Raw genomic sequence first — 23,153 nt, 5'->3', positions numbered from 1 at the left:
TGTTGTTTTACAAAGTGTTTTATTCATTCAAATTTACACTTTACATTTTGCACCTTAGTATAATACATATTTTGCTTGTATGGATTCTTTTCAGTGCCATGTTGCTCGCACATCATCAACACAGTAACAGTTCAACACAAAATAAACACACACGTACACAGATAAATACAAGGCATGCATGCTCAATAGGTAGCTGTGGGTTAGAACAAGCCTACAATATATAATTCCACATAATTACAAGCTCAAATTAAAGGGTCTTTCCGAGTCAGGTCCTTCTCAGTGATACAGCGGAAACAAAACAGCAAGAATCTATATATATATATATATATATGTATATAAAATAAAGAGTTCAAATACTTCTGTTGGTCTCAGTTACTGAAGTATACCTTAATGCTGTACAGAGCACTAGTCTCATACCTTAATGCAGTACACAGCACTAGTCTCAACAGAGTAATATTGTCCCAAAATGTGCACTGCCGTTCTGCACTGATGATGATTTAACTCCCACTTTTTTCTTCTTCTACTCCTTTTATAACAGCGCATTGCAAACATGTGAGCTGATAAAAATGTGACATCTATATTGTCACCCCCTATTAAATTGATTTAACTTGTATTTTATTTATCATAATTCCCGCAGAGAGTTAACTTATTTTGCCTTAAATGCCTTCTGCTTATTTAAATTATGCCACCATTGGTAGGAGCACACTAGCTAGCCAGTGGATGCCAATGCAAGCTAGCACACTAAATCTGCTACATCACTCACCAGTATGGTGTTAATTAAAGACCCCGTAAAGTGAAAATAAATCTGTAATTAGGTTTTGTTGTATGACAGGTCACTGTGTCATAAACCTCTAGTTTAAATCTCATTCAAATAAAACATCTCTTAAAAAAATCAAGCTTTAAATTCATGAAAAATGAGGCAGTAAAATCTGCTCCAGGATGGGCGTGTCCGTTAAATGAGCTGAAGCCACGCCCACTCAGGATAAACATGATCCTCTCAGTTTTGAAAAATGTTACAATCTGAATGGAGGAAAGCTCTCACCGTTAGCCCATCCCCTGCCCTTACACTGACCTTATGATCAGAGCACAGCTGCCTGGCTCTGTGCCAGAGAAAACACAAAGTCCTTTTTCTGGCTTAAATCTCAGTTATGATGCTTTAAATGGTTCTTAGACTACTGTGGCTGATAGATTTGGCAAATTTACCTCACAATGAACAGAAAAACAGCATTTAACTGACAGTTAACTTTCAATAAAGGCAGTGACATCAGCTAACAACAGACTGTACTGAGATGAACTGCTCTGTAATTTTATATTGTAGTGTTAGGGGGAGGGGTCATTTCCCACAGTGGGGTGATGACATCACCAGTCCACACATTAGCCCCGCCTACATTAAACCTAGCCAGGAAAGAAGTGAAAAACTTTCTAACAGTTCAAATCCAGAATTAAGTCACATGTAGATCTCAGTGTTTTCACATGTTTACAGCAACCATATTCCAACAGATCTAGAGTGTTAAGACAAAAACTGGATTTCACTTTACAGGGTCTTTAAGAGTGGACCGTTTTGAGTGCACCAGTAGTACACTGTATTTCAGTAAACTTTTCAGTGTGAACACTTCTTACACACTCAAAATATTAGTATTTAGCAGAAGCATGTGATTCAGTGCACAACTAACCTCTCATCATATCATCTGTACAGCTTAAATAACCTTAAAAAAAATGACAGCAAGGATTTTTACATGAGGGTGCCTAAGCTTTTGTCACTGAGGGTTACATATGGGAAATTATCATTTTGACAGTGTAACCCCTGGAAATATAATAACTTCCCACATAAGTAATACAAATTTTCACTTTTTAATGTTGAAAGTTGTGACCATTGTTTGCTGTAACCTTCAATGAAAGCCATATTTCATTTTATTTTCTAAATTTGCTTGGGGCAAATTAAAAATGGACCACATGACAAAGTTGGCCCTTGTGCTGCTGTCTGAACACCCCTGCTCATAATGTCACCATGTTTATTTGATTGAAAAAATAATAATTTTCAACATAATGAATGTAAAGCTTTCAGCAACACTAAGATAAACGGATACTGAGTATTTTAGAAAGATGAAATCATGTAAGCTTCTGATTTCTTCATTCAAAAATAGCCGAGAACTTCAAACAGGACAAAAGCCTGGTACATAAAAATAAAGCATAACCATCCAGAAAATAGGGCAAAAAAATATGAGCCATAAAGCTAGAGAATATAACACCAGGCACAATTTTACAAAACAATCCAAGCGGTATACATCCCTTTTTAAAAAGTGATTTCCACAGAAAATTAAGTTTATATGTGAGAATAAAAGAAAGAAATTCCTTTCAGTATTGCCACACAGGATGACTCAAAACTTCTTTGGGCGTTTTAATGACAGCACCAGTAGAGAGACGACTTGAAATGACCAAGTGGGTACAGCAAAGGTCCTCATCTCACTCAAATGAGGTGTAAGTAGAGGTTAATGGTTGCTTTAGGCCACAGATGAGCCTCTTCACTTACACTATTGCTTCAACAAAGCTACTGGTCCATATCAAAAGCTTTCCCATCCACTTACTCTACATTCGGTACGGGGGCATGTCGATGGCGTGAGCGCCTGTAGATGATATACGCAATCACAACAAGCAGAACAAGCCCGATGAGAATCCCCACTACGATGTATTTGATGTAGTTGGCTGCAAAGATTGAGACAAAATAAAAAGAGGGAAAAAAGTGAGCTTTAGAACAGCTTCAATTCACTTGCAAATTTTAGGGAGCATTTAGCGATCTTCCAAGATAAAACAATGCCCAGTCAATCAGTGTCTATCTTTATAGCATAACCAAATTTATCTCTGGACACTATATAAAGAAGGCAGGTCTGGATCATAGTTTTTGATGTGATATCTGAAAAGACAGCCCAAACATTAATTCACCATGAGCTTAGCACTACACAACATTTAGCATCAGTGGTTTTACCTGTACCTTTAACAGGCATAAAACTTGAGCAGAACCATACTTATGATAAACAGCCATCTGCCAAAGCTTTGTTAAAGTTGTAAAAGGATAGAGGGAAATGCAGAGGGGGAGAAGAAGGTGATGCAGACAGTGAAAAAAATGGAAATGCAGAAAACGTGGAAGTTGCAGGATGTGAGAAAATGGAGATATTCAAATAGAAAAGAACTAGAAAAGAGAAAAGAAAGATGTGGAGAATATAAGAAGGGAGATGCAAAAGAAAAGAGGATGATGCAGAAGGAGAGAAGGGGATATATGAAACAGAAAGGAGGGAGAAGCAGAGAAAGAGATGCAGAAAAAAGAGGGAGATACAGCAAACAAGAAGAAGGGGAGGCAGAAAAGGAGAGGAGAGAGATGGAGAAAAAAAGGGAGAAAGCAAAAAGAAAGGAGGGGAATTGCAAAAAAAAGGAAAGGAAGATGCAGAAAGATTTAAGTGACACAGAAAGAGAATAGAGGAAGAAGCAGAGAAAGAGAGTAAAGAGATACAGAAAGAGAAGAGGGGGATGTTGAATAAAGAGGGAGATACAGAAAAAAGAGGAAGAAAAGCAGAAAGCAGAAGCAGAAAAAAAGGGGAGAGATATAGAAAGAGAAGAGAAAGATGCATAAAGAAAGTTGAGGGAGATGCAGAGGACAGGAGAAAGATGCAGATAGAAAGAAGAGGGAAGGGTTAAAAAGAGGAAGATATAGAAAACAAGAAGAGCAAGATGCAGGTAAGAGAAGCAGAAAAAGAAAGGAGAGAGAGAGAGAGGCAGAAAGAGAAGAGGATGGAGATGCAGAAAAAAAGAGGGAAATACAGAAAGAGAATGAGATGCAGTAGGAGAGAAGAGGGAGAAACCAAAAAAAGAGAACGATATAGAAAACAAGAAGAGGAAGATGTAGAAAGAGAGAAAAGGGAAAAGCAGAAAAGGAGAGACGGGAGGAGAAAGATGCAGAAAGGGAAAAGGGAGTTACAGAAAACAAGTACAGGAGGATGTGGAAAGAGAGAAGAGGGAAAAGAAGAAGAAAGGAGAGAGATGCAGAAAGCGAGATAACAAGTAGAGAAACTTCAGTGAATAATTTGAATTTGTGGCTGTCCTGGCCATAAATTCATCTCCAACATATATTCTTGGATATGGCTATACTGTCAGTAACAGTGCTAACTCTAAGAAGGATCAGCAGAAACAGCTATGACTGATAGAAGACTGAACATTTTACTATAAGTGTTAGCAGCTAAGCTGATCATGAAATGGAGAGGACTGAAATTGGTAATTACAATACCTGATGTTGAGTTGCTCTTAGATTCATGTTTATTCATATTTATAAAAATGATAATAATGTGATTAATTACCCACCTTAGGATGATGGGTAATGCCAGATGAAAATGTGTGCTGTGTGAATATGACCAGTCTTATTCTTTGTGATGCCATGTGCTAAGGGGCACGATTTCTAACTCTACAAATCAGTAAACAGTCTTATCTCTGGAAGAGTGAAAATGCCAAAATCTATAACTCACCTCGGACATTGACATCAAACTCCACTCTGACACTCCCAACACTGTTGCTGGCCCTGCAGGTGAACCTGCCACTATCTTCAGTAGTTACAGAGTCAATAATGAGGATACTGCCTGTGAAGGGGGAGGGTCTCCCTGATGGATGGGTCCAGTTGTAAGAGGGGGTGGGGTTACCGATACACGTGCAGTTCAGTTCCAGCTTGTGTCCTGCAACAGGGTCTTTCATCTCTGGAAATCCTCGTGTGCCCAGCTCAGGCTTATCTGTATGTCCATGAAATGGAGGAGGAACATAACTCCTTGTCATTACAGAAATATGAATAAGAATATCAATTAAGTAAAGATTATACACAACAGCACATATATAATCACTTTTGGAAAGGACTTCAATATTCTAATACAGTTCTGTCCTGTTGGAATTTCTGCTGAAATGTTACCTCAAAGAGATCTTGGAGCAATAATTTACATGCTTTATTGACTACCTTTACCTATAGACTCAGTTGTATTGACTTTATATGCTTTCAGCGTGGATGGGCACACAGACACAGCCTGACACGAAATAATGACGCCTCAACGTCTGGTGCATTTATACCCAGTGCCAGCTTCCTCCTTGCAACAAAATCACGTCTGTAGCACGTTTTGATGTCTTGCGTGTCTGTAAAAATTTTGGAGATGTGCGCAGCCAAGCGAAAATTCGCCAAATGGCACCCCAGTGAAGGGGTGTGTCCAAAGATTTTACATCACCTTCAACACACTGACACTCACAACTCCATGGATGCGTCAAGTGTCAGCTCAAAAAAATATGCTTTGTTATCTTTCTGGTTATAAACGGTCTCTTCCTGATGAAAGGGGCATGAATAAGTAATTCGAACATTAGAACCCGATAATAGCTTGATACACTATTCAGCTCAAAAATAACTGTAAGGACACTAGCACTGATGGCAGAGATCCAACACACATGCACTGATATCACCAATAAATCACAGCCCTTTCTGTGGGCTATGAGACTGAGACAGTGGAATTAAGGGTCATTAAGGACCTGTGTTTAATTGATTAAAACTACTTGACATTTTTGACAGCAACAGCAAAATGAGATTTTATATCAGACTCACAGTAAACAGTGGTAGGCATCTTCTGTGACATGACCTCTGGAGGGGGCTGTGGTCCTTCACTTCCCAGATCAAGCTCTGCAGCACACCAGTAAACAGCTCCTTCTTCATATCTCTTGGGGATAATTTCATGTGTAAAGGTGTAATCCATTGGTTTAATATTCTTTAAATCTCTGACCTTAACCGAGGCAAATGCATTATCATCTCTGTAGAAGACTGCAGTGACGTTGTCAATAGGAGCAACATTCTTTACATTACACTCCATAGTGTAGAGTGTATACTCTAACAGCGGCCCGGTGTGGTCACTAAAACTAAACGACACCATATCCGGAGGCTCTGTGGAGACAAGCAGAGAGAGATTTGGGGGTAAATGATAAAAAAAAAAAAAAAAAAATCAATTAGCTAAAAATATTAAAACATGCATCACTCTATTTCTCTGCCATGCACATTATCTGTCAAAACACAGGCAGAGATTACCCCAGAGAAAAGTCTGAGCATGTCCGTATTTGCATCAGTACGTTTTAAAGTAACTGAAGTATTGTTAGTTTATTAATCATTCATCCCATTCCCTCTTTATCTCCTGACCCTGTCACCATCCCTGCCTCGCTTAACCGTATGCACACTTCCTTTGTTCCTCAATCATAACTATCCTCCCTCCAGGTGCCCATCTAAGTTTGGTTTTCCTGGTTAACATCACAAGTTTAAATATTTCCTCTTCTTATAGGCTACTTGAGTCTATTCTTTCTTAATAAAAAATGCTGGTTATACTTCTCTGCATGAGTCATACAGCACTTTATTTTGTTAACCGACACATATGAGGAGCTGAAAGTACACTGCTCATATTGCCAAATGTAAATAGTATTTATAGCATGGGATAGTAAAGATCCTTAGATTGATTTTCACAACACTGGGCCTCATTCTACAACATCTTCCAGATTTTATCTTAAATTCTTTCTTAAAAATATCCTAAGAAAAATTATAGGAGGATTCATGAGACCATTCTTAAACTGCTGACTTATTCGTCACTGTTTTTTTAATGGATGAATGTGTTCCAAAGCTGGAGGCTGGTCCCATTACTTCCAACTTTGCATAGATAAACTAATGCCCATAAAAGGGCATGAGACTGTAGGGCTGTGTGCAAACACGGAAGGCATGCAGGATCAAAATGAAAAGTAGAGAGTTGTTGTGAATGCCCATATTCTTCACATATTCTAAAAGTGGAATCTGTATTTAAGGTGTTAAATAGTCAGGGTTTGAAACATCAAATCTAAATTGATGAAAGTGCAAACGTATGAGCAGAGAAAGTTTACAATCTCCCAATCATTTAGGGTGGGTGTAAATTGCTGTCTGGCTTCCTCTCTCTCTCTTCATCTATTTGTTTAACCTTCTTTTTTGTGATAACAATAAACTACTCTAAATCCATTTCTTTACTGGTGTTAGTGAAAGCAGGATTACTTACTGTAGAGAGTGAAAGGCAGGATGCTACAACACTGGTCACCAGATTCAGTATTATAATAGCATTGGAGAGATAGATCCCATTCGGTCAGGCTGTCAATCGTCCATGTAATAGTGGTTCCGTTTTTAGTTGTGGATCCCACAGAACGCTCTAAATCAAATAACTGGTTGAGACAGTCACGCTCACATACGGTGCAGATGGCAGATGCTGGATCACCATACTTCACCACCAGGGTGGATGGAGTAAACTTTGGTTTATCCATACAGTTTGTATCTGCAACAAAGACATAGAAAGTTATGGTTTAAAAGAGCAGTAACATTTAAAATTTGTTCATTAAATCAGAGTTGACATCAGGGCTTTCAACCGCGTCTTCTAAATATTGATGTTTTTTCACGTTTATTTTCTCTGAAATATCTTTAGATATTTAAGGAAGTGGTATGTTTCCAGGCAGCCTCACAGTATATAAATAAAACAAGCTTAGCAGTGCAGACCTGCAACAATTCTACACATATGCTACAGAATACCTAGGTTTACATGTTAGTGTATTTGTGATAAAATAATTCAAAAAGATATGCAAAACATGACATTTTTGCTGATATCTGATTGCAAATTTATTTTAGCACATATAATAAAACAATACTGATAAGCATCTAGAAATGGAGGTCAGACCTCAAACTTCAGTCAATAATGACACAAAATGTAGAATTTCTGCACTGAAATACTTAATATTTTAAGTGACCATTTTTAATTGAAGTCTTAAGTATCTCAGATATTTCCTAAAATGTCCAAAGACAGAAAAATTCTTAATTTTCATAATTGCAACAGGACATGTCTTTTCATGTAGCCTCCCATAGGTTACAAGTTTGAAACTCACCTCTGTAGCATGGCAAGCCTCTACTCTCAGCATTTCAGGTAAATTAAGACCAGCACTGCTCAGTGACACCCACTTCCATGACCTCCTCCTCAATAATACTTATTGTTTTGAACTGAGGACTCTTCTCAACAAAAAAGCACATTATAGGGTGTATTTACTAAACAGAAAATCCATGTTTTGTTTTCATTTAAAAAAAAAACAACAACTCCTCAAATGAGGGAGAAATGCACAGACTAAGGAACTTCCTGGTCATGCTGGAAGCGATACCAGGATAGGCATGCACTCTAGTGTCAATTCCAGTGCAAAAGCACATTCTAGGACCACTTCCATCATGACCGGGAAGTGCCTTTTTCAGTGCATTTCTCCCTCATAATGAAAAATTTATAACTGAAAACAAAACTTCAGTTGTCTGTTTACTAAATATGCCTTACAATGTTCCATTTTTATTGAACAGAGTCCTCAATTTAAGAACAAGAAATAAAAACCAGTGATGGGTGGAGCTGGCCAGTGCTTGTCCGGACACCTCATATTGTGTTATTGTAATTGAGAGCCCCTGGTGGTGGAGTTTCACGTTCTGTGTGTTTAAAACACACTTTAGAGTTTAAGGAATTGGGATGAACAAAGAAAAGACTACAGCTGATGTAGATCTGCTAGTCCTGCCTAAAACTCCACAAACATATTTGTACATATGGCTGATATTTACTGCCTACATAGGCCAATATGTGCAGTCTATAAACCAGTTGTTAATAGTTTAAGATTTTCATATGTGCTGACACTGAAAGTTAACTATTCAAGCTTAAACCACTATACATATATATATATATATATATATATATTTTTTTTTTTTTTCCCACATTTCCGTATTTTTTAGTAAAATGTCGACAATGTTGATGCTTTTATACATTTTGAATACAATGTGATTTAAAACAACACATTTCTGATTTAATAATGAATAGTAGGGCTGTCATGATTTATCACATTAATTGCAATTAACTATGATCTACAATTAGTGAACAATTTTTTTCAATCATGATTATTACATGCTTAATTGTCCCTTTCAACAAACTTTGGTTTAGCCACAGAAATATCTCCCTGCTGCCCCAGTGATGTAAAGTAAGTCCACCACTGCTCATGGGGCATAGCTAGGAATTTTGGTCCCCCAGACATAATATTACACAGGGCCCCCCTTAACCGGCTAGCCAAGCAACAAATTTTACACCATTTTTACAAATATCCCTGCATTTTACTGTATTTTTGCACCATATTTTCCCCATTTATGAGCAATATTTTACTATGGATTAAAGCAAATGTACAAGCATTATTTCGCAGCGCAGGACTACACCATTTGGACATTTTTAAGGAAGGAGCAGGGGCCCCCCAGAATTGTATTTTACTCTATTTGATATAAATTTCAGTCTGTCGACCAATTCATTTAGTCAGTTTTGATTCAATAATGACAGTTAAAATAAAGACTTCATTGCAGGCCCCTCTCTACTGTGGGTCCAGGTAATCATTGCACCTGTCCCCCCCGTGCTACACCCATGCATTGCTCCAAAAAATACTCACAGAAAGCTCAGTAGACAAGTCAAGAGTCACCTGAAGCACGTGTTACAAAACATTCACCTCTTTTACTGTTCACTTATTTCCTTTTCAATCCATAAAAAGTTCCTTTTTCCATGGTTAAGTCTTCAATCTAGCTATAAAAGCAGGGCTGTAACTAATCTGCTGGACAATTGCTGTTAGTTTAAGACAGTAACGATCCAAAAATGACTCATAAACACTTTTAATACAAAATAGTGGACACTTTCGATGCAATAAAAAGGGTGTGATTAATCAGAATTTAGCTTCAGAACTAAAACAATCTATCTTGTGACAGCTCTAATCAATAGTTTAATGTTTAACTTGATCTATTGTGAAAATTTAGACCCTTGCATTATCTTTGTTGAAAAAAGCTGTGATAATGATAGAAATGTAATTCATTGTGCATCCCTAACGAAAGCGCATGCCATATTGAGTTGATAAATTATACGAAGAGTTCATTTGCAAAAATAGTTAAACTCCATTCTGGTAAATAATGAACAGAGAGTTAAAATTAACACTTTCAACTGAGCTGTCTTCTGATCTAAAACCTGTTTTGATGCAAAATCTGATAAAAGCCTGTGGGAAACTTGGTCAAAGTTCATGTTTTGTGGCAGAAGTCACATGTCACACGGAAAAAGCCACATCTGTTTTTGCAAATGAACTCTTCATATGTACTTTGATTTGTTGGTAAACTCATCAGTAACTGCTTTATCTCCCTTATTAAGGATGAAGGGGTCCGTTTTACTAAAGCTGCCCTGCCCACTTCAGCAACTTCAGACCAACATTGTTAACTATCAACGAATTTTATGGCAGCAATTCAACATACTGTGATTAACAGTAAAGCCACAAAGAGATATAACACTCCAACCTTAACTGACCCGGTTTATCTGATGGCACATTTAAGTTAACTTCAGCCTGCTATTACAACTATTTCCCACACGAAACATAACAAACATATGGTCTAGTCTTAAAAATATAAAGGAATAATCTTGTAAAGACGTATTTTTTTAATGAAAAGCCGGAAACTGAGCCAACTTGACATTCTTCGGGTAAAATAAGCGCTGAGAACTATGACCGCGACGTTACAAACAAGATACCGAACAGCAAAAACTACGGGGAACAGAAAACTAATGGTAGAATTTTCTAGGATAAATTGATATGAAAACTTACCACAGCCGGACACATGGATGTCGTTGAGAAAGTTAAAGAAAGCCAAAGCAAAAATCCCTTTATATAAAAACATCGTGCCCTGTAGCCTAGCTTAACGGGCCGGTGATAAAGACGGTTAACAAGTTATGAAAGTCGCTGGCAAAGAAAAGCCCGTCCACTCCCGTCCCGATTTAACGAGCGGAAGCTCCTCTGCTCCAAAGCCGCTGCAGCTTCACTAGTCACGTCAATTTCGAAGGGAGTGTCAATGAAAATGTAACTTGGTGGAGTAGGCACGACTCTCGGACAGTCTTTTTTTTAGCAACGACCTTTACTGAACTTATGATAACCCACTGGGCTTCAGATAAGTAAATACACAAATAAGAGTTGTCTACACATTACTAAGACACGAGTATAAGCTTGTTTTTGGTGGAGGATCGCAGATCCGGAAACACACTTCCTATATCGAATTCCTGGGAAAGCGTTCCGTTTAGGGCCAGAGCCACTCCCATCAGCACTTTCATGGCTGCTCCCTCTTATTCTCAAAATTCTTCATTATCAGCATCTCTTTTCCACTTCCTCCGTGTTGGCTGCCTGTTTGTTATTTTACTTCCGCCCTTTCTCCAGCCGCCACCGCCCTTCCAAGTCGGCATGAGTCCAGAGCATAGACATATATAGAGTTTTCTATAGATATGTGGTCCAGAGGACCAGTTATTAATGGTAGCAGCAGGTTAGAAAAAGAGTAGTAGAAAACCACATGGGAACCAACCTGGTTGCATAATTTCTGACCCCTTTAATTGTTTTAATATGTTTTTATTGTTTTATTTTCGACTCTGTTCATTCATATTCCTAATGCACTGTATGGGCCATCTGATCATCACACCAACAGGGACTGTAATGACATTGTATGCAAATAAATGTAGGGGAGACCAGGGACAATTGTAACATTTTCACATTTTCCTTCATAACTCACAGATTACTTGGAACACACAAGACATTTTTAAATATAACATATGTTTTTGCACTAGTTGATAAAGCTATAGCTGTATTTTAACTCAGAAAGTAGAAAAACTCTGTTTTGTTCAGTTCAATAGAAGTAGACAAGCTTTTACAATTGTAACAGTGTTTAGGGGGCAATTGTAACATTGACCAGAAACATCATATTAACCCTCTATATTTCAGATTAGGGTTACCTCTGAAGTATTCCCATTTCTGCTACAGTATCATATAAATGTATCTTTATTTTCCCCAATTCAAGTAACCTTGCAAAGCAGATGTATACGGCCATTTCCACATTTCTCAGTGGCAAATCCATCTTGTAAAGGTCCCGTCTGAACTGTTTGGGCCATGTCAGAAAGTGACAGGACCACTTAGCGTCGAAGGGCAGTACGTTTGGGTGCGGAGGGGTCGTGATGTAAGCAAGCAGCGACAAGAGGCCAGTGCAATTATGTTGGAAGATATTAGCGTGGAGGCTGCTAAAGTGCCAGTTTCATCAGGACTTGACAACATTTCTTAGTTAAAAGAAGAACAAAGAACAGCAGTGAGTTGTTTTCTTTTCAAAAACGACAAAAGTCGTGTACTGACATGTCTACAGTTGCCATGATTCACGTTATGCAGTTCTCTATGGAGTTTACTCCTTCAGTAGGGGCGCAGCTCAATAGCGGCTACGTCACATGATTTGTTGCTCTGATTGGCCCGTAAAGATGTGACAGACAGAACGTTCATCCAATCAACCTCCAAGTTTTTTTTCAAATGCTCTGCCCTTTCCCAAACACTGTCTATGAGTGGTTTAAAGTTTCGGCATGCTGTGAAGACAAAATTTTTGCTAAGTTATAAATTCATTTAATATGTTTCTCACAAGTGAACTACAGCCTATTGAATCTCATTGTTTTGTAGAATAGCCTAGTATACAATCACAAAACCTACATTTCACTATTGCTACAGAAAAACTGGCAATACAAAAATCCTTTGATTTTTTAAATATTTATAATACATATACTCTGGGCCATATATCTAATATTCATTGAAAACATAAAAATATGCTTATATGTGCTGCTATGTTAAATAAATTTTATTTATTTATTTATGATGCATTTTTTCTTTTAAAATTTGTGAAATATATCTATTCTTAAAAAGGAAAATTAAGTCAGCATTTGCTTACATGAGGCAGTATGGCTTGTAGTAGGCTATGGCAATTAGTACACAGTGACTGGTGTTAAAACTGCCCCCCATGCAGCAGCCATGATAAAGTCTCTCGTGTTAGCTACTAGCACTTATGTTAGCATAGGTTGTTCATATTGATTTTTTTCACCAAAAGGCCAGGGATAAAATTAAACAATTTAACTTAACTTTCATCTAAACTTGAGACAGTAAAAGAAAAAACATTTGTTAAACCAAAAAGTAATGTTCAAACCTCAAAATCATTTTTTTTGTGGAGAGCTTCTGTGGTGTTGAAGTATTCCTGCTCTTTTTGGCAAAGAGGGACCCAACTGCAGTCAAGATGGCCGACATGGGCATCGCTATACATCCAATCCACGCCAGAAGTCCCAAGCGGAAGTTTCTTCTCCTTCGTGTTGGACTCAGCTACCAGTGTTTGTCTTTTTCGTGCCTAAGCCTAACCCTTGGTGCTGGATCTCAAATATATCACCTTCCCCACTGCCTTACCCTGAACCTAACCACTCGGGTTTCAAAGCCTAAGCCTAACCATAGACGAACGTGTCATGGAAGTAAATGTATTATGACAGTTACGACAGTTGTCACTTGAATTATGACACTTCGAGGTAGCAGGATTGTGATACCTGTAAAACTGAGAGCAGAGATACTGGATTGTATCCATGAGGGTCATCAAGGGCTTAACAAATGCCGTGAGAGCCAACACCTCGGTATGGTGGCCAGGGATAGCCTCACAGATCACTCAAAAGGTAGAGAACTGTATGTACTGTCGTGAGCACAGACGAGCACAAAACAAAGAGCCACTCCTGTCAACACCTCTTCCAGATCGGCCGTGGAAGAAAATTGGCATAGATTTGTGTGAACACGACAAAGAACATGTTCTGGTCATAGTGGATTATTACTTTAGGTATTTAGAGAACCTCCACATGACAACAACAACTACAGCTCAGGTCAATCTCAAGCTAAAAGCAACATTTGCACGGTATGGGATACCTGAGGAGGTAATCAGTGACAATGGACCCCAGTTCAGTAGTGATGTATTCAAAGACTTTGCTCGAGAGTTGCATTTTAGACACACCACCTCTAGTCCCCATAATCCTCAAGGGAACGGACAGGCAGAGCGCTCAGTTCAAATTGCCAAGAGGACTCTGAAACAAAATGATCCGCTGCTTGTGACAAAATGTGTTACGAAAGTTACGACAGTTGTCCCTTGAATTACGACACTTCTACCGTAAGTCAGACTAAGACACGTGAAGTGAATGTTTTGGACTGTATGCTGCTGTTTTGTGAGTCAATAAAGCAGGAAGCTGATTAAAAGCCTAAACCTCCTTACCTCCTTATTTCAGAACGGACTTCTGGTTGTGACTTCCGGTATGGATTGGATGTATGTTGGCCATCTTGTCTGCATCAAGGTACTCTTGGTTTTGGCAGGCAGAGAGAGAATCCTTCTGAGCATGTGCAGACTTAGTTTCATCTCTCTAGCTTGTTTCTAATGCTGCATTCGATTGTACTCGGAACTCGGAAAGATCCAGGTCTGTGGTTTATCACGTTTGCACTGGGACCTGTAAATTTTGGCATGTAACTGAAGCTTTTTATCGACCTTCTCGACGATAAAATTATTAATATATCTCTCCAATGCGTAGTTTAGACCCTTTTGGTGACTTCTAGATAAATATGATCTTTCTGTCTCCAAAAATCATCAGTGGCCTCCTGTGAAATGTCTCCTACTGTGACACCTGCCATAGTGCCTGTCACCGAATGTTCATTGTTGGTCTGAGTGAGTGGAGGGGGCGTGGCTTAGCCATAAGTCAACTGGAGGAATTGAGTGTCACAATTGCTCCCTGTTACAATTGGCCCAGGTCTCCCCTACTTTAGTATGGCGTCCCCACCCCACCCTTTTGCAGCTATAACAGCCTCCACTCTTTTAGGAAGGCTTGTGGAGTGTTTTTGTTGAGTGGGGGTGGATTTCTACAGAAGAGTATTAGGGCCACAAGTGAACATTTTTTTTCACTTGTGAGAAAAAAGTCAGAATTCTGAGATTAAAGTCACTTTAATCTCAGAATTCTGACTTTTTTCTCACAAGTGAAAAAAAAATTTTTGTCTCAAAAAGTTTTTTTTTCAGTGGCCCCAATACTCTTCCGTAGATTTCAGTCCATTAATTCTGTATAGCATATATTAAGTCATATGAATGGACCAGATATTAAGTCAGCCCCCAAGCAGGGAGCGACGTCATGACCAAGGGATGCAGCAAGGAAAGTCAAGGCTAAGCAACAGCAGCTGTTGACTTCAACACTCAGGAGGAGCAGTTCATTGATGTCAGCTCAGATTTGTCAATGTGATTGAGAGCCTCGGTCACATTCTTTCCTTTTGCAACATCCTGTCTGTGTGAGATAGTTGTTTATCTGCTGTTGCCTCAATTAAGACAAAAGAGAGATCAAAGGTGGACATTGAAAATGAACTGAGGCTGTCAGTTTCACAGCTGCTCAAGAAGATCTGTAGCACCAAATAAGCCCACAGTAGTCAGGACTTAGGAATCTTACAGATGTTCACTGAGTTATTTCAGGATACTTTTCATCTTTACACAGCAAAAACTGGAGTGTTGAATTCTCAGTGTTAAACATTTCAGTGTTGATTTTAACACTTGAAGTGTTATTTGAACTCCATTCAGAGTAAATGGTCTTCAGTGTTGGAGTTATTTGACAGTGTTAAATCAACCAGTGTTATTCCAACACTGCAGAGAGTCAGTTGATCCAAGCCCCACCTACTGCAATTTCAAATCTAGGGGGCAGAGTTTTCCCATCATGCCTTAGTGCAGAGTGTTAAGCTGGGTTCAGATGTTTTTAGATGTTTTTAGATGATTAGCTGTGTTTAGATGTTGCCTGTTGTACAGGGGTCACTACTGGGATTCACTTGCACATGTTTCTTGAATTATCTTGAGTTCCTAAGTTTTTGATGCATAAACACTTTTGCACCATGAGTGTAGTTGTCTTCTGGGTTGGTGAAATCTTGGCTGTGGTGACTGCTTACTTATGACACTGAAATGAGGGCAGGTTGTCATCCCAGGTCAAGCTTTATCTTTGAGTCTGCCTCATAACTCCCTGATCACTGTTCAGTACCTCACAATGTGAGATGGCGGTCAGTATTGTCAGATGTTCCTCATTACCAACACACATTTTGTGGAACTTACATATCTTGTGTCTAGTTATTACCAGATTGGTGGAAGAGGGGCAGTTGCTATCCACAGTATTTCACTCTTGCTGAAATTAATTGTAATACACTCCTTAGTGTTTATTTTTTAACACTGACGTGAGTGTCGAGTACTATCAACACTACTCAGTAGTGTTGATAGTACTCCAGTTTTTGTGCAAAAACACCAGTGAAAATTTTTGACACCATACAGTGTTGCAGTAACACTGGTTCAGTGTAAAAAAAGTAACACTTTGAAAAGTGTTAAATTAACACTCAAAAGAGTGGACACATATACACACTTTTCTAGTGTTAGATTTAACACTCTCAGTGTTAATCTAACACTGGCGATTTTGCTGTGTAGTGTGTCAGATTTTTAGGTTTTATGTTGTGGTTGATTAAAACAAAAAAGGAATATGTTTGCAAAAATTGTGAATGATGTCAAGTTTTCACATGCTGGTATAAAAGGTGAGGGGTAGGGGGGCCTGCAAATATCACCTACCAAAGGGGGACCCAACAGAGGAAGTTTAGGAACTACTGAGAAGGTCTGGCTCAAAATCTCCTTTTCCTGTTCATCCATGATGCTCGATAGGATTGAGGCAGGGCTCTGTGTGGGCCAGTCAAGTTCTTCCACACCAAACTCAAACCATGTCTTTATAGTCCTTACCTTGTGCACTGGGGCACAGTCATGGAGGAGGAAAAGAGTCTTGAAGGAAACAGAGAGATCCAGCCACGCTTGTAGTTCAGAGCAGTGGTTCTCAGCCTTATTAGCCTGCGACCCCAATAATAATGGTGCCAGAGACCAGGTGGTTGAACACAGCCATGCACAATCAAGACTAATCATGTTCAGACAACGCTGCCCTTACTTTAAATGGGAAAGCTTTCTTGGGCCCAGCTGAACTGGGGGGCCATGGAGGTCAGCAAAATCATGGTCCGTTTTAAAGTTAAGCTGTGATTAAAACTGGTTCAAAGTGGCAAAAATTGGTGTAAAAGGCGGTGAAATGGGGTTTTGAACATAGCTGGAATGGGTTACATCAGCAAAAATTAGACATGGGGCAAAAAAAAGTAGCAAAAGAGGACCGCAAAAATGCCAGAATGGGTTTAAAGTGACCATAATAGGTTTATGGTGGCAAAATGGCTGGAAAATTTGAGGAAATGGGAAGATAAATTGGTTGAAACTGGCAAAAATGGGTTAACTGAGGCAGAAAAATTGACAGAAATTGGACTTAAAAAATAATGAAATGTGGTTAAAACAGTCAAAAATGGCTGTAAAAAGTGTTTAATTGTGGAAATAATGTGCCGAAAGAGGAATAGGTAGGAAGTGAAATAACTGTTTTAGAAATGACAGGAAGAAAGTGGTGGAAATGGTTTGAAATCAACAAATATGGGTTGTAAGTGGCAAAACTGTGTTAAAATGTGCAAAATTGGTGGGAAAAAGTGATGGAAACTGATTTAATTTGGCAAATTGGTGTAAAGTGGCAAATCTGAAAATATTTGGTAGTTTTTTAAGGCATCTGGAGACCCCTCTAAGTGTTTCCTGACCCCCACGTTGAGAATCTGCGGTTAAGAGAAAATGTGTCAGCTTGTGATAAAATTGTCCTCTTCTTTTTCACTTCTATATCGGCTTCATTTTTCAACCACAGAGAAACCGCTTGGGTTCTGCATGTGTATGTATCCGGTCCATTCATATGACTCATGACACTCAGTAAAAGAATGTAAATTGACCCCAGGTTCCTAAGGTCAGCTGTTCAACATTAAAGAGAAAGCATTTTAGTCCCTGGTGAAGATTCAGAAAACCAGAGCTGTTTAAAGGAAAAAAAAACACTCAGAAATCACTATAATTCACTGTAAGTGTGAAACATGTAGAACTTATGACTAATCTATGAACTCAGTGAATTCTTGTGACAGCACTGTCTATATGGCGTCATCTCTGATGTACAGAAATCCATCTTTGGAAACTGCATGAAATGTTACAAAGGTTAACTTCCTCAAGTAACCTCATCTTAGTAGAACAATTGACTTGTGGTGTTTCACTTCTGCTTTTTTCTGTTTGTATGTGGTGGCGATGGTGATGATGGTTGTGATGACGGTGGGGGGCCACTAAAGAAACCGGTTTAGGGGAAAAGCATGGTGTGAACATAAACCTGGTGTGACAAATATGTATAGGCACACTGAGTAAAAAGGCAGTAGAATATAAAACAAATTAAGCTAAATTATGGTATCTAAAATAAAAAAAATACAAAAAAGCAGGTAGTTACTGATTGACCAACATTCAAGTGATACTGCAGTGAGAAAAGTTCTTCTCAAACCTTCAAAAAATGTCCCAAATGAAATTAAAAGATAAGGTTCAGTTATTATTTTCCTAAATGATATGAATCTGAGATCAGGAGCACACACTTGAAACCTTTGAGTTAAAAGCAAGAAAAGAAAATGCATGTGACAAACAAATGAAAGCATGAAATGAACATGAGTAACCTAATCAAAATAGATTCTGTTTAAAAAGGATTTAGACTCACAGTTTCCATCTGTGTCAGCAACAGCCCAAAGCTGCCCTGACCCACCCACTCGCAGCAAAGGCTGATGGTGTTATCTCAGTGTTGAGCATGTGAGATCTAATTTACAGAACATTCAGAAAGTATCCAGACCCCTTCACTTTCCCCCCATTTTTTACGTGTACCTCAGGTCCCTCATTTCTCTGGATCTTTGCTGAGATGTTTCTACGCCTTGATTAGAGTCCATCTGTGGTAAATTTAATTGATTGGACATGATTTAGGAAGGCACACCTCTATTTTCTACACTGGGGTAGCAGCATCACAGCAGCTATCACAGCAGATATAACTTCCTGAATTACGTAACTTATTACAAATTGCAGAGTAATCAAAAATAATGTCTACATGATACCACAGCTGACACGAAGAGGCTGGACAAACTCATTAAGAAGGCCAGCTCTGTCCTGGGATGCCCTCTGGAACCTGTGGGGAGGAGGGGGGAGAGGAAGATGACAGCCACATTGTCCTCCATGATGGACAAAGACTCCCACCCCCTCCAAAACACACTGCACGAAGGAGCTCCATTAGTGACAGGATGTTCTACCCAGAGCGTGTGAAGGAGAGGTATCGCAGGTCATTCCTTCCTGCAGCTGCTAGACTCCATAACAAAAACTGCTCCAAATAATCCCTGTGCAATAAACCATGTTTATATAACCTGTACACGTCTGTTTATATATATGTGTGTATGTATATAGGTGTACATATAAATATCTCCACCATGTCCAGTCTGTAACATATCCAACATGTACATAACAGCTGTAAATAATATTTAGATATATTTATTTTTTAATTCGCAAGGTACATTTTAGTATTTCCTATTTTGTATTTATTCATTGTCCTAATTGCATGCTCTTCTTACTCTCGCTCTATGGTTCTATGTCTCTAATTGTGTGCTTTGTTTACAACACTCTAGCAGCTGTAAATTTGAAATTTTCCCTTGTTGGACCAATAAATATTGAAGCTATGGAAGCCCATTTCCGACAGTTAAAAAAAGAAAAATAGGAAAAGTAAAATAATAATAACATTTAAAGATTGTTAAGTCATAATAATGAGATTATGACTTAGTATCTCATTATTATGAGATACTGTCTCATAATAATGACTTAGTATCTCATTTTTATGACTTAGTATCTCATAATTATGACTTAACAATTTTTTTTTGTCAGTATTATTTTACTTTTTGTATTTTTTTTTTTTTTCAAGCAGAGCAGGTAAATGAGTCCGCACACCAGAAGCTGCTCCAAGGGCTATTTAATAAAGATTATCACCAGATTAAATAGCCCTTGGAGCAGCTTCTGGTGTGCGGACTCATTTACCTGCTCTGCTTGATTCACTCTTTTGGTCCAGCACCCAGTATTCAACTTTATGGGATGTGCGTGCCATTGAACTTTTTTGAACTTTTTTGAATGTATTTTTTTTTTAACTGGTGGAAATAGGCTTCCATAAATAAAGGAATATCTTATCTTGTCTTAGAGAAGGCTTCACAGCCTTTTAAAGAGCTTTCTGTAGGTAGCCAGTTTGTATTTAGATAGCCAACAAAGCTGCATCTACTTACAACAAGATATTTGAATATCTAAAAAAATTGAATATTAGGGCCCGAGTACCAGCCTAGGTTCAGAGGACCCTATTGTATCAGTATAAGTGATTTTTCTGTCATAACAATCACTAATTTGGAGTCTTTAACATGCTCAAAAACTCAACAAACTTGACAGAAATTATCCCCCAGTGGAAATGTTGGTATTTTGGTGGAACTGTGCAGGTCCATCAAGGGGCCCCTGCTTGAAGGACCTGCTGAGATAGGGGACTTGGTAAAAGCTACGTGCATGAAAATCAGTACACATATGTATCATGATTAGATGAGAGAAAAAGTCTATTGCGGTCATCCTCTATAATGTACAGGAACCGCACTACAAACAGCTAAGTGTCTAACTTTGGAATATTTGGGTGATTCACAAGTTTCATAATTTAACAAACTAATCAGAGGGATTTCATCTGAATGACTCCAGAATTTTTTTTCTCATACTGGAAAATCTGGAGATCTTAAGTTGTATGAACTGTGAGTTTTCACCATTGGGCGGGGTTGTGACCGGAGCCCAAACTTAAACTACTTTTTTGTACATTTTTTTTTTCATTACAGATACACCCATATTGCCTTTTTAACTTTTTTAATGCTCATGCCAATCCCCATCAGACTTCACAGGGATGATCAAACATTGATCCTGAATACATTCATACATCAATATCATTACTTTGTCACCGTGCCCCCTTCTGTGCAATTGAACATTTCCACCTCTGATTTTTTAAATACTGTATGTCCTTTAAATATTCAGCCCCTGCACACCATTCAGTCTAGGCTCATGATTTTTGGTCTGCATATGGGTCATGATAAGACCTAAAAATAAGCCTCTGCAGAAAAGCAGAAAAGTCCCTCCACTTTGTCAACCTTTACAGCAAACTCTGTTTTGTTTTTGGCTCAGAAAAATCAGAAACCTAATCATGTGTTTTAAAGGTGCAGTGTGTAATATTTACCTGGTAGCATTTAGCTGAACAAACTTGGTAAAACAAAGCAAAATATTTCTAAGACGGTCTGTCTAAATAAGTGTTTAGTCATCTAAATTCAAAAATAGCTATTTTGATAAAAAACAAAAAACAAATCAGAATAAACCTTTAACTCATACATAGGGAGGGTCCCCTCCACGGATGCCGCCATCTTGGATTTTTACATGTTTCCATGGTAACAGAGGAAAAAAAGATAAATAAAGTTATTGTATTGTATTGTTTTCACATTACAGATACACATTAAATTCAACTGGTTGCCACAGTTTCCAGCAGAGAAATGCAATCTAGAACCCACTTCTAGATTTTGATATTCAGTTTTACACACTGCACCTATAACGTCTGAATGTTATCCAGTATCAAAGATCCAACTACTTTTTTTTCATTGTTTGCAGCCCCATTGGCAGATAAATGAGCAAGTAAAATGTGGGCTTTACTTCTATTTTATTATATGTGAACGTGTTCAGAGAAGGCTAAAAGAGCACACGTGATCACATGAAGAGCTCCACCATTCACAGCTATGGCACCAGTAGCCTGTCAGCCCAGGAGAAGCACATGAGTAGAACATCATTTTGTCTTGTTGCTCTGATCAGCCCATTGTGAATGTGGCAGACAGAATGTTCGTCCAATCACCTTTCAAGAATTTTTTGAAAAGTCCTGTCTTTCCCAAAACCTTTTCTATGGGAGCTTTCCCAGACGAATGTGAAATATATCCATGCAGTAGATATATGGAACAGTCTATCTGGCATGTCAGATTACCCTTTACAGTGTGTGCCCAAAAAAGCATCAGCTATGATGAAACTTTTTTTTTCAACCAGGCCACAATCGTGTTCACTTCTCTTGTGGAAAATCATAATTTTAACAGGAAGTGTGCTTGTGGCATCCACTGCCTCTGATAGCCTGATAGCCTACATGAAAGGCCATGTCACTTTTTTTTCACATGCAATCATAGGAGATAGTGGTGTGAGAAACCTTCAACCCCCGTTTCCTGTTAAAGCCTGTTGGTTCATGTGCATGTAGTCACAATTTTCACCTCAAGCTGTTTCTGTTGTGAACAAGAACATGTGTGACTGCTCCACCTTCTTCAAGCTTTCACAAACGTGCAGACACAAGTTTGATAATGTCAGTGGGTAATTACATATTAGACACTGAGACGAAAATTGAACTTGTTTGCATAGCAGCTGCCTGTTCAGCCCGATTACTGGCTGAAGTTGGCCCATGTTGAACATATTTGGATGATTTAGGATTAAAATAGCCTACTGTTACAGTACAGTAAATTTTCATTCAAACCAGGGCTGAGAGTCAAATGCTTGAGAATTCATTTGAAAGAGCTGCTTCTGTCTCTGGAAGTTTCACAGGCTGTATGGAGTTTGACAGTATTAAGACTGCCATTATAAAGCTCAAGGTCAGCTGTTCAACATTAAAGAGAAAGCAATTTAGTCCCTGGTGAAGATTCAGAAAACCAGAGCTGTTTAAAGGGGAAAAAACTCAGAAATCCCCCTTAAAATTTCATCACTATAATTCCCTATAAGTATGAAACGTGCAGAACTTATGACTAATCTATGAACTCAGTGAATTCTTGTGACAACACTGTCTATATGGCGTCATCTCTGATGTACAGAAATCCATCTTTGGAAACTGCATGAAATGTTACAAAGGTTAACTTCCTCAAGTAACCTTATCTTAGCAGAACAACTGACTTGTGGTGTTTCACTTCTGCTTTTTTCTGTTTGTAAGTGGTGGCGATGGTGATGATGGTTGTGATGAGGATGGGGGGTCACTGAAGAAACCGGTTTAGGGGAAAAGCATGGTGTGAACATAAACCTGGTGTGACAAATATGTATAGGCACACTGAGTAAAAAGGCAGTAGAATATAAAACAAATTAAGCTAAATTATGATATCTAAAACAAAAAATACAAAAAAGCAGGTAGTTGCTGATTGACCAACATTCAAGTGATACTGCAGTGAGAAAAGTTCTTCTGAAACCCCCAAAAAATGTTCCAAATGAAATTAAAAGA

The 23,153-nt window shown here is 38.4% G+C and overlaps 1 protein-coding gene across 1 annotated transcript; it reads right to left on the bottom strand.

Annotated features, from left to right (window-relative positions):
- On the bottom strand, window positions 1-11,185 carry LOC121508775 (cell adhesion molecule 3-like). Its single transcript, XM_041785855.1, has 5 exons — window positions 10,696-11,185; window positions 7,074-7,343; window positions 5,618-5,950; window positions 4,512-4,769; window positions 1-2,703 (listed from the first exon to the last, which is right to left on the bottom strand). The coding sequence occupies exons 1-5, from the start codon at window positions 10,766-10,768 to the stop codon at window positions 2,582-2,584; spliced, it is 1,056 nt and encodes a 351-aa protein (XP_041641789.1). The 5' UTR covers window positions 10,769-11,185; the 3' UTR covers window positions 1-2,581.
- Between the last annotated feature and the right edge of the window lie 11,968 nt (window positions 11,186-23,153).

Source organism: Cheilinus undulatus, linkage group 4 (assembly GCF_018320785.1).
Source record: "Cheilinus undulatus linkage group 4, ASM1832078v1, whole genome shotgun sequence".
Classification (NCBI taxonomy): Eukaryota; Metazoa; Chordata; class Actinopteri; order Labriformes; family Labridae; genus Cheilinus; species Cheilinus undulatus.
The sequence above is the reverse complement of the archived record's forward strand: the minus strand, read 5'-3'. Positions and strand labels throughout refer to the sequence as shown.

Bases quoted from the DNA above. Each gene is read 5' to 3' on its own strand.
- LOC121508775 (XM_041785855.1), bottom strand. From the start codon at position 10,768: ATGTTTTTATATAAAGGGATTTTTGCTTTGGCTTTCTTTAACTTTCTC. The intron at 4,770-5,617 runs GTGAGTCTGATA...ATGGACATACAG, and splicing joins GATGCCTACCACTGTTTACT to ATAAGCCTGAGCTGGGCACA. The intron at 2,704-4,511 runs GTGAGTTATAGA...CAATCTTTGCAG, and splicing joins GTTTGATGTCAATGTCCGAG to CCAACTACATCAAATACATC.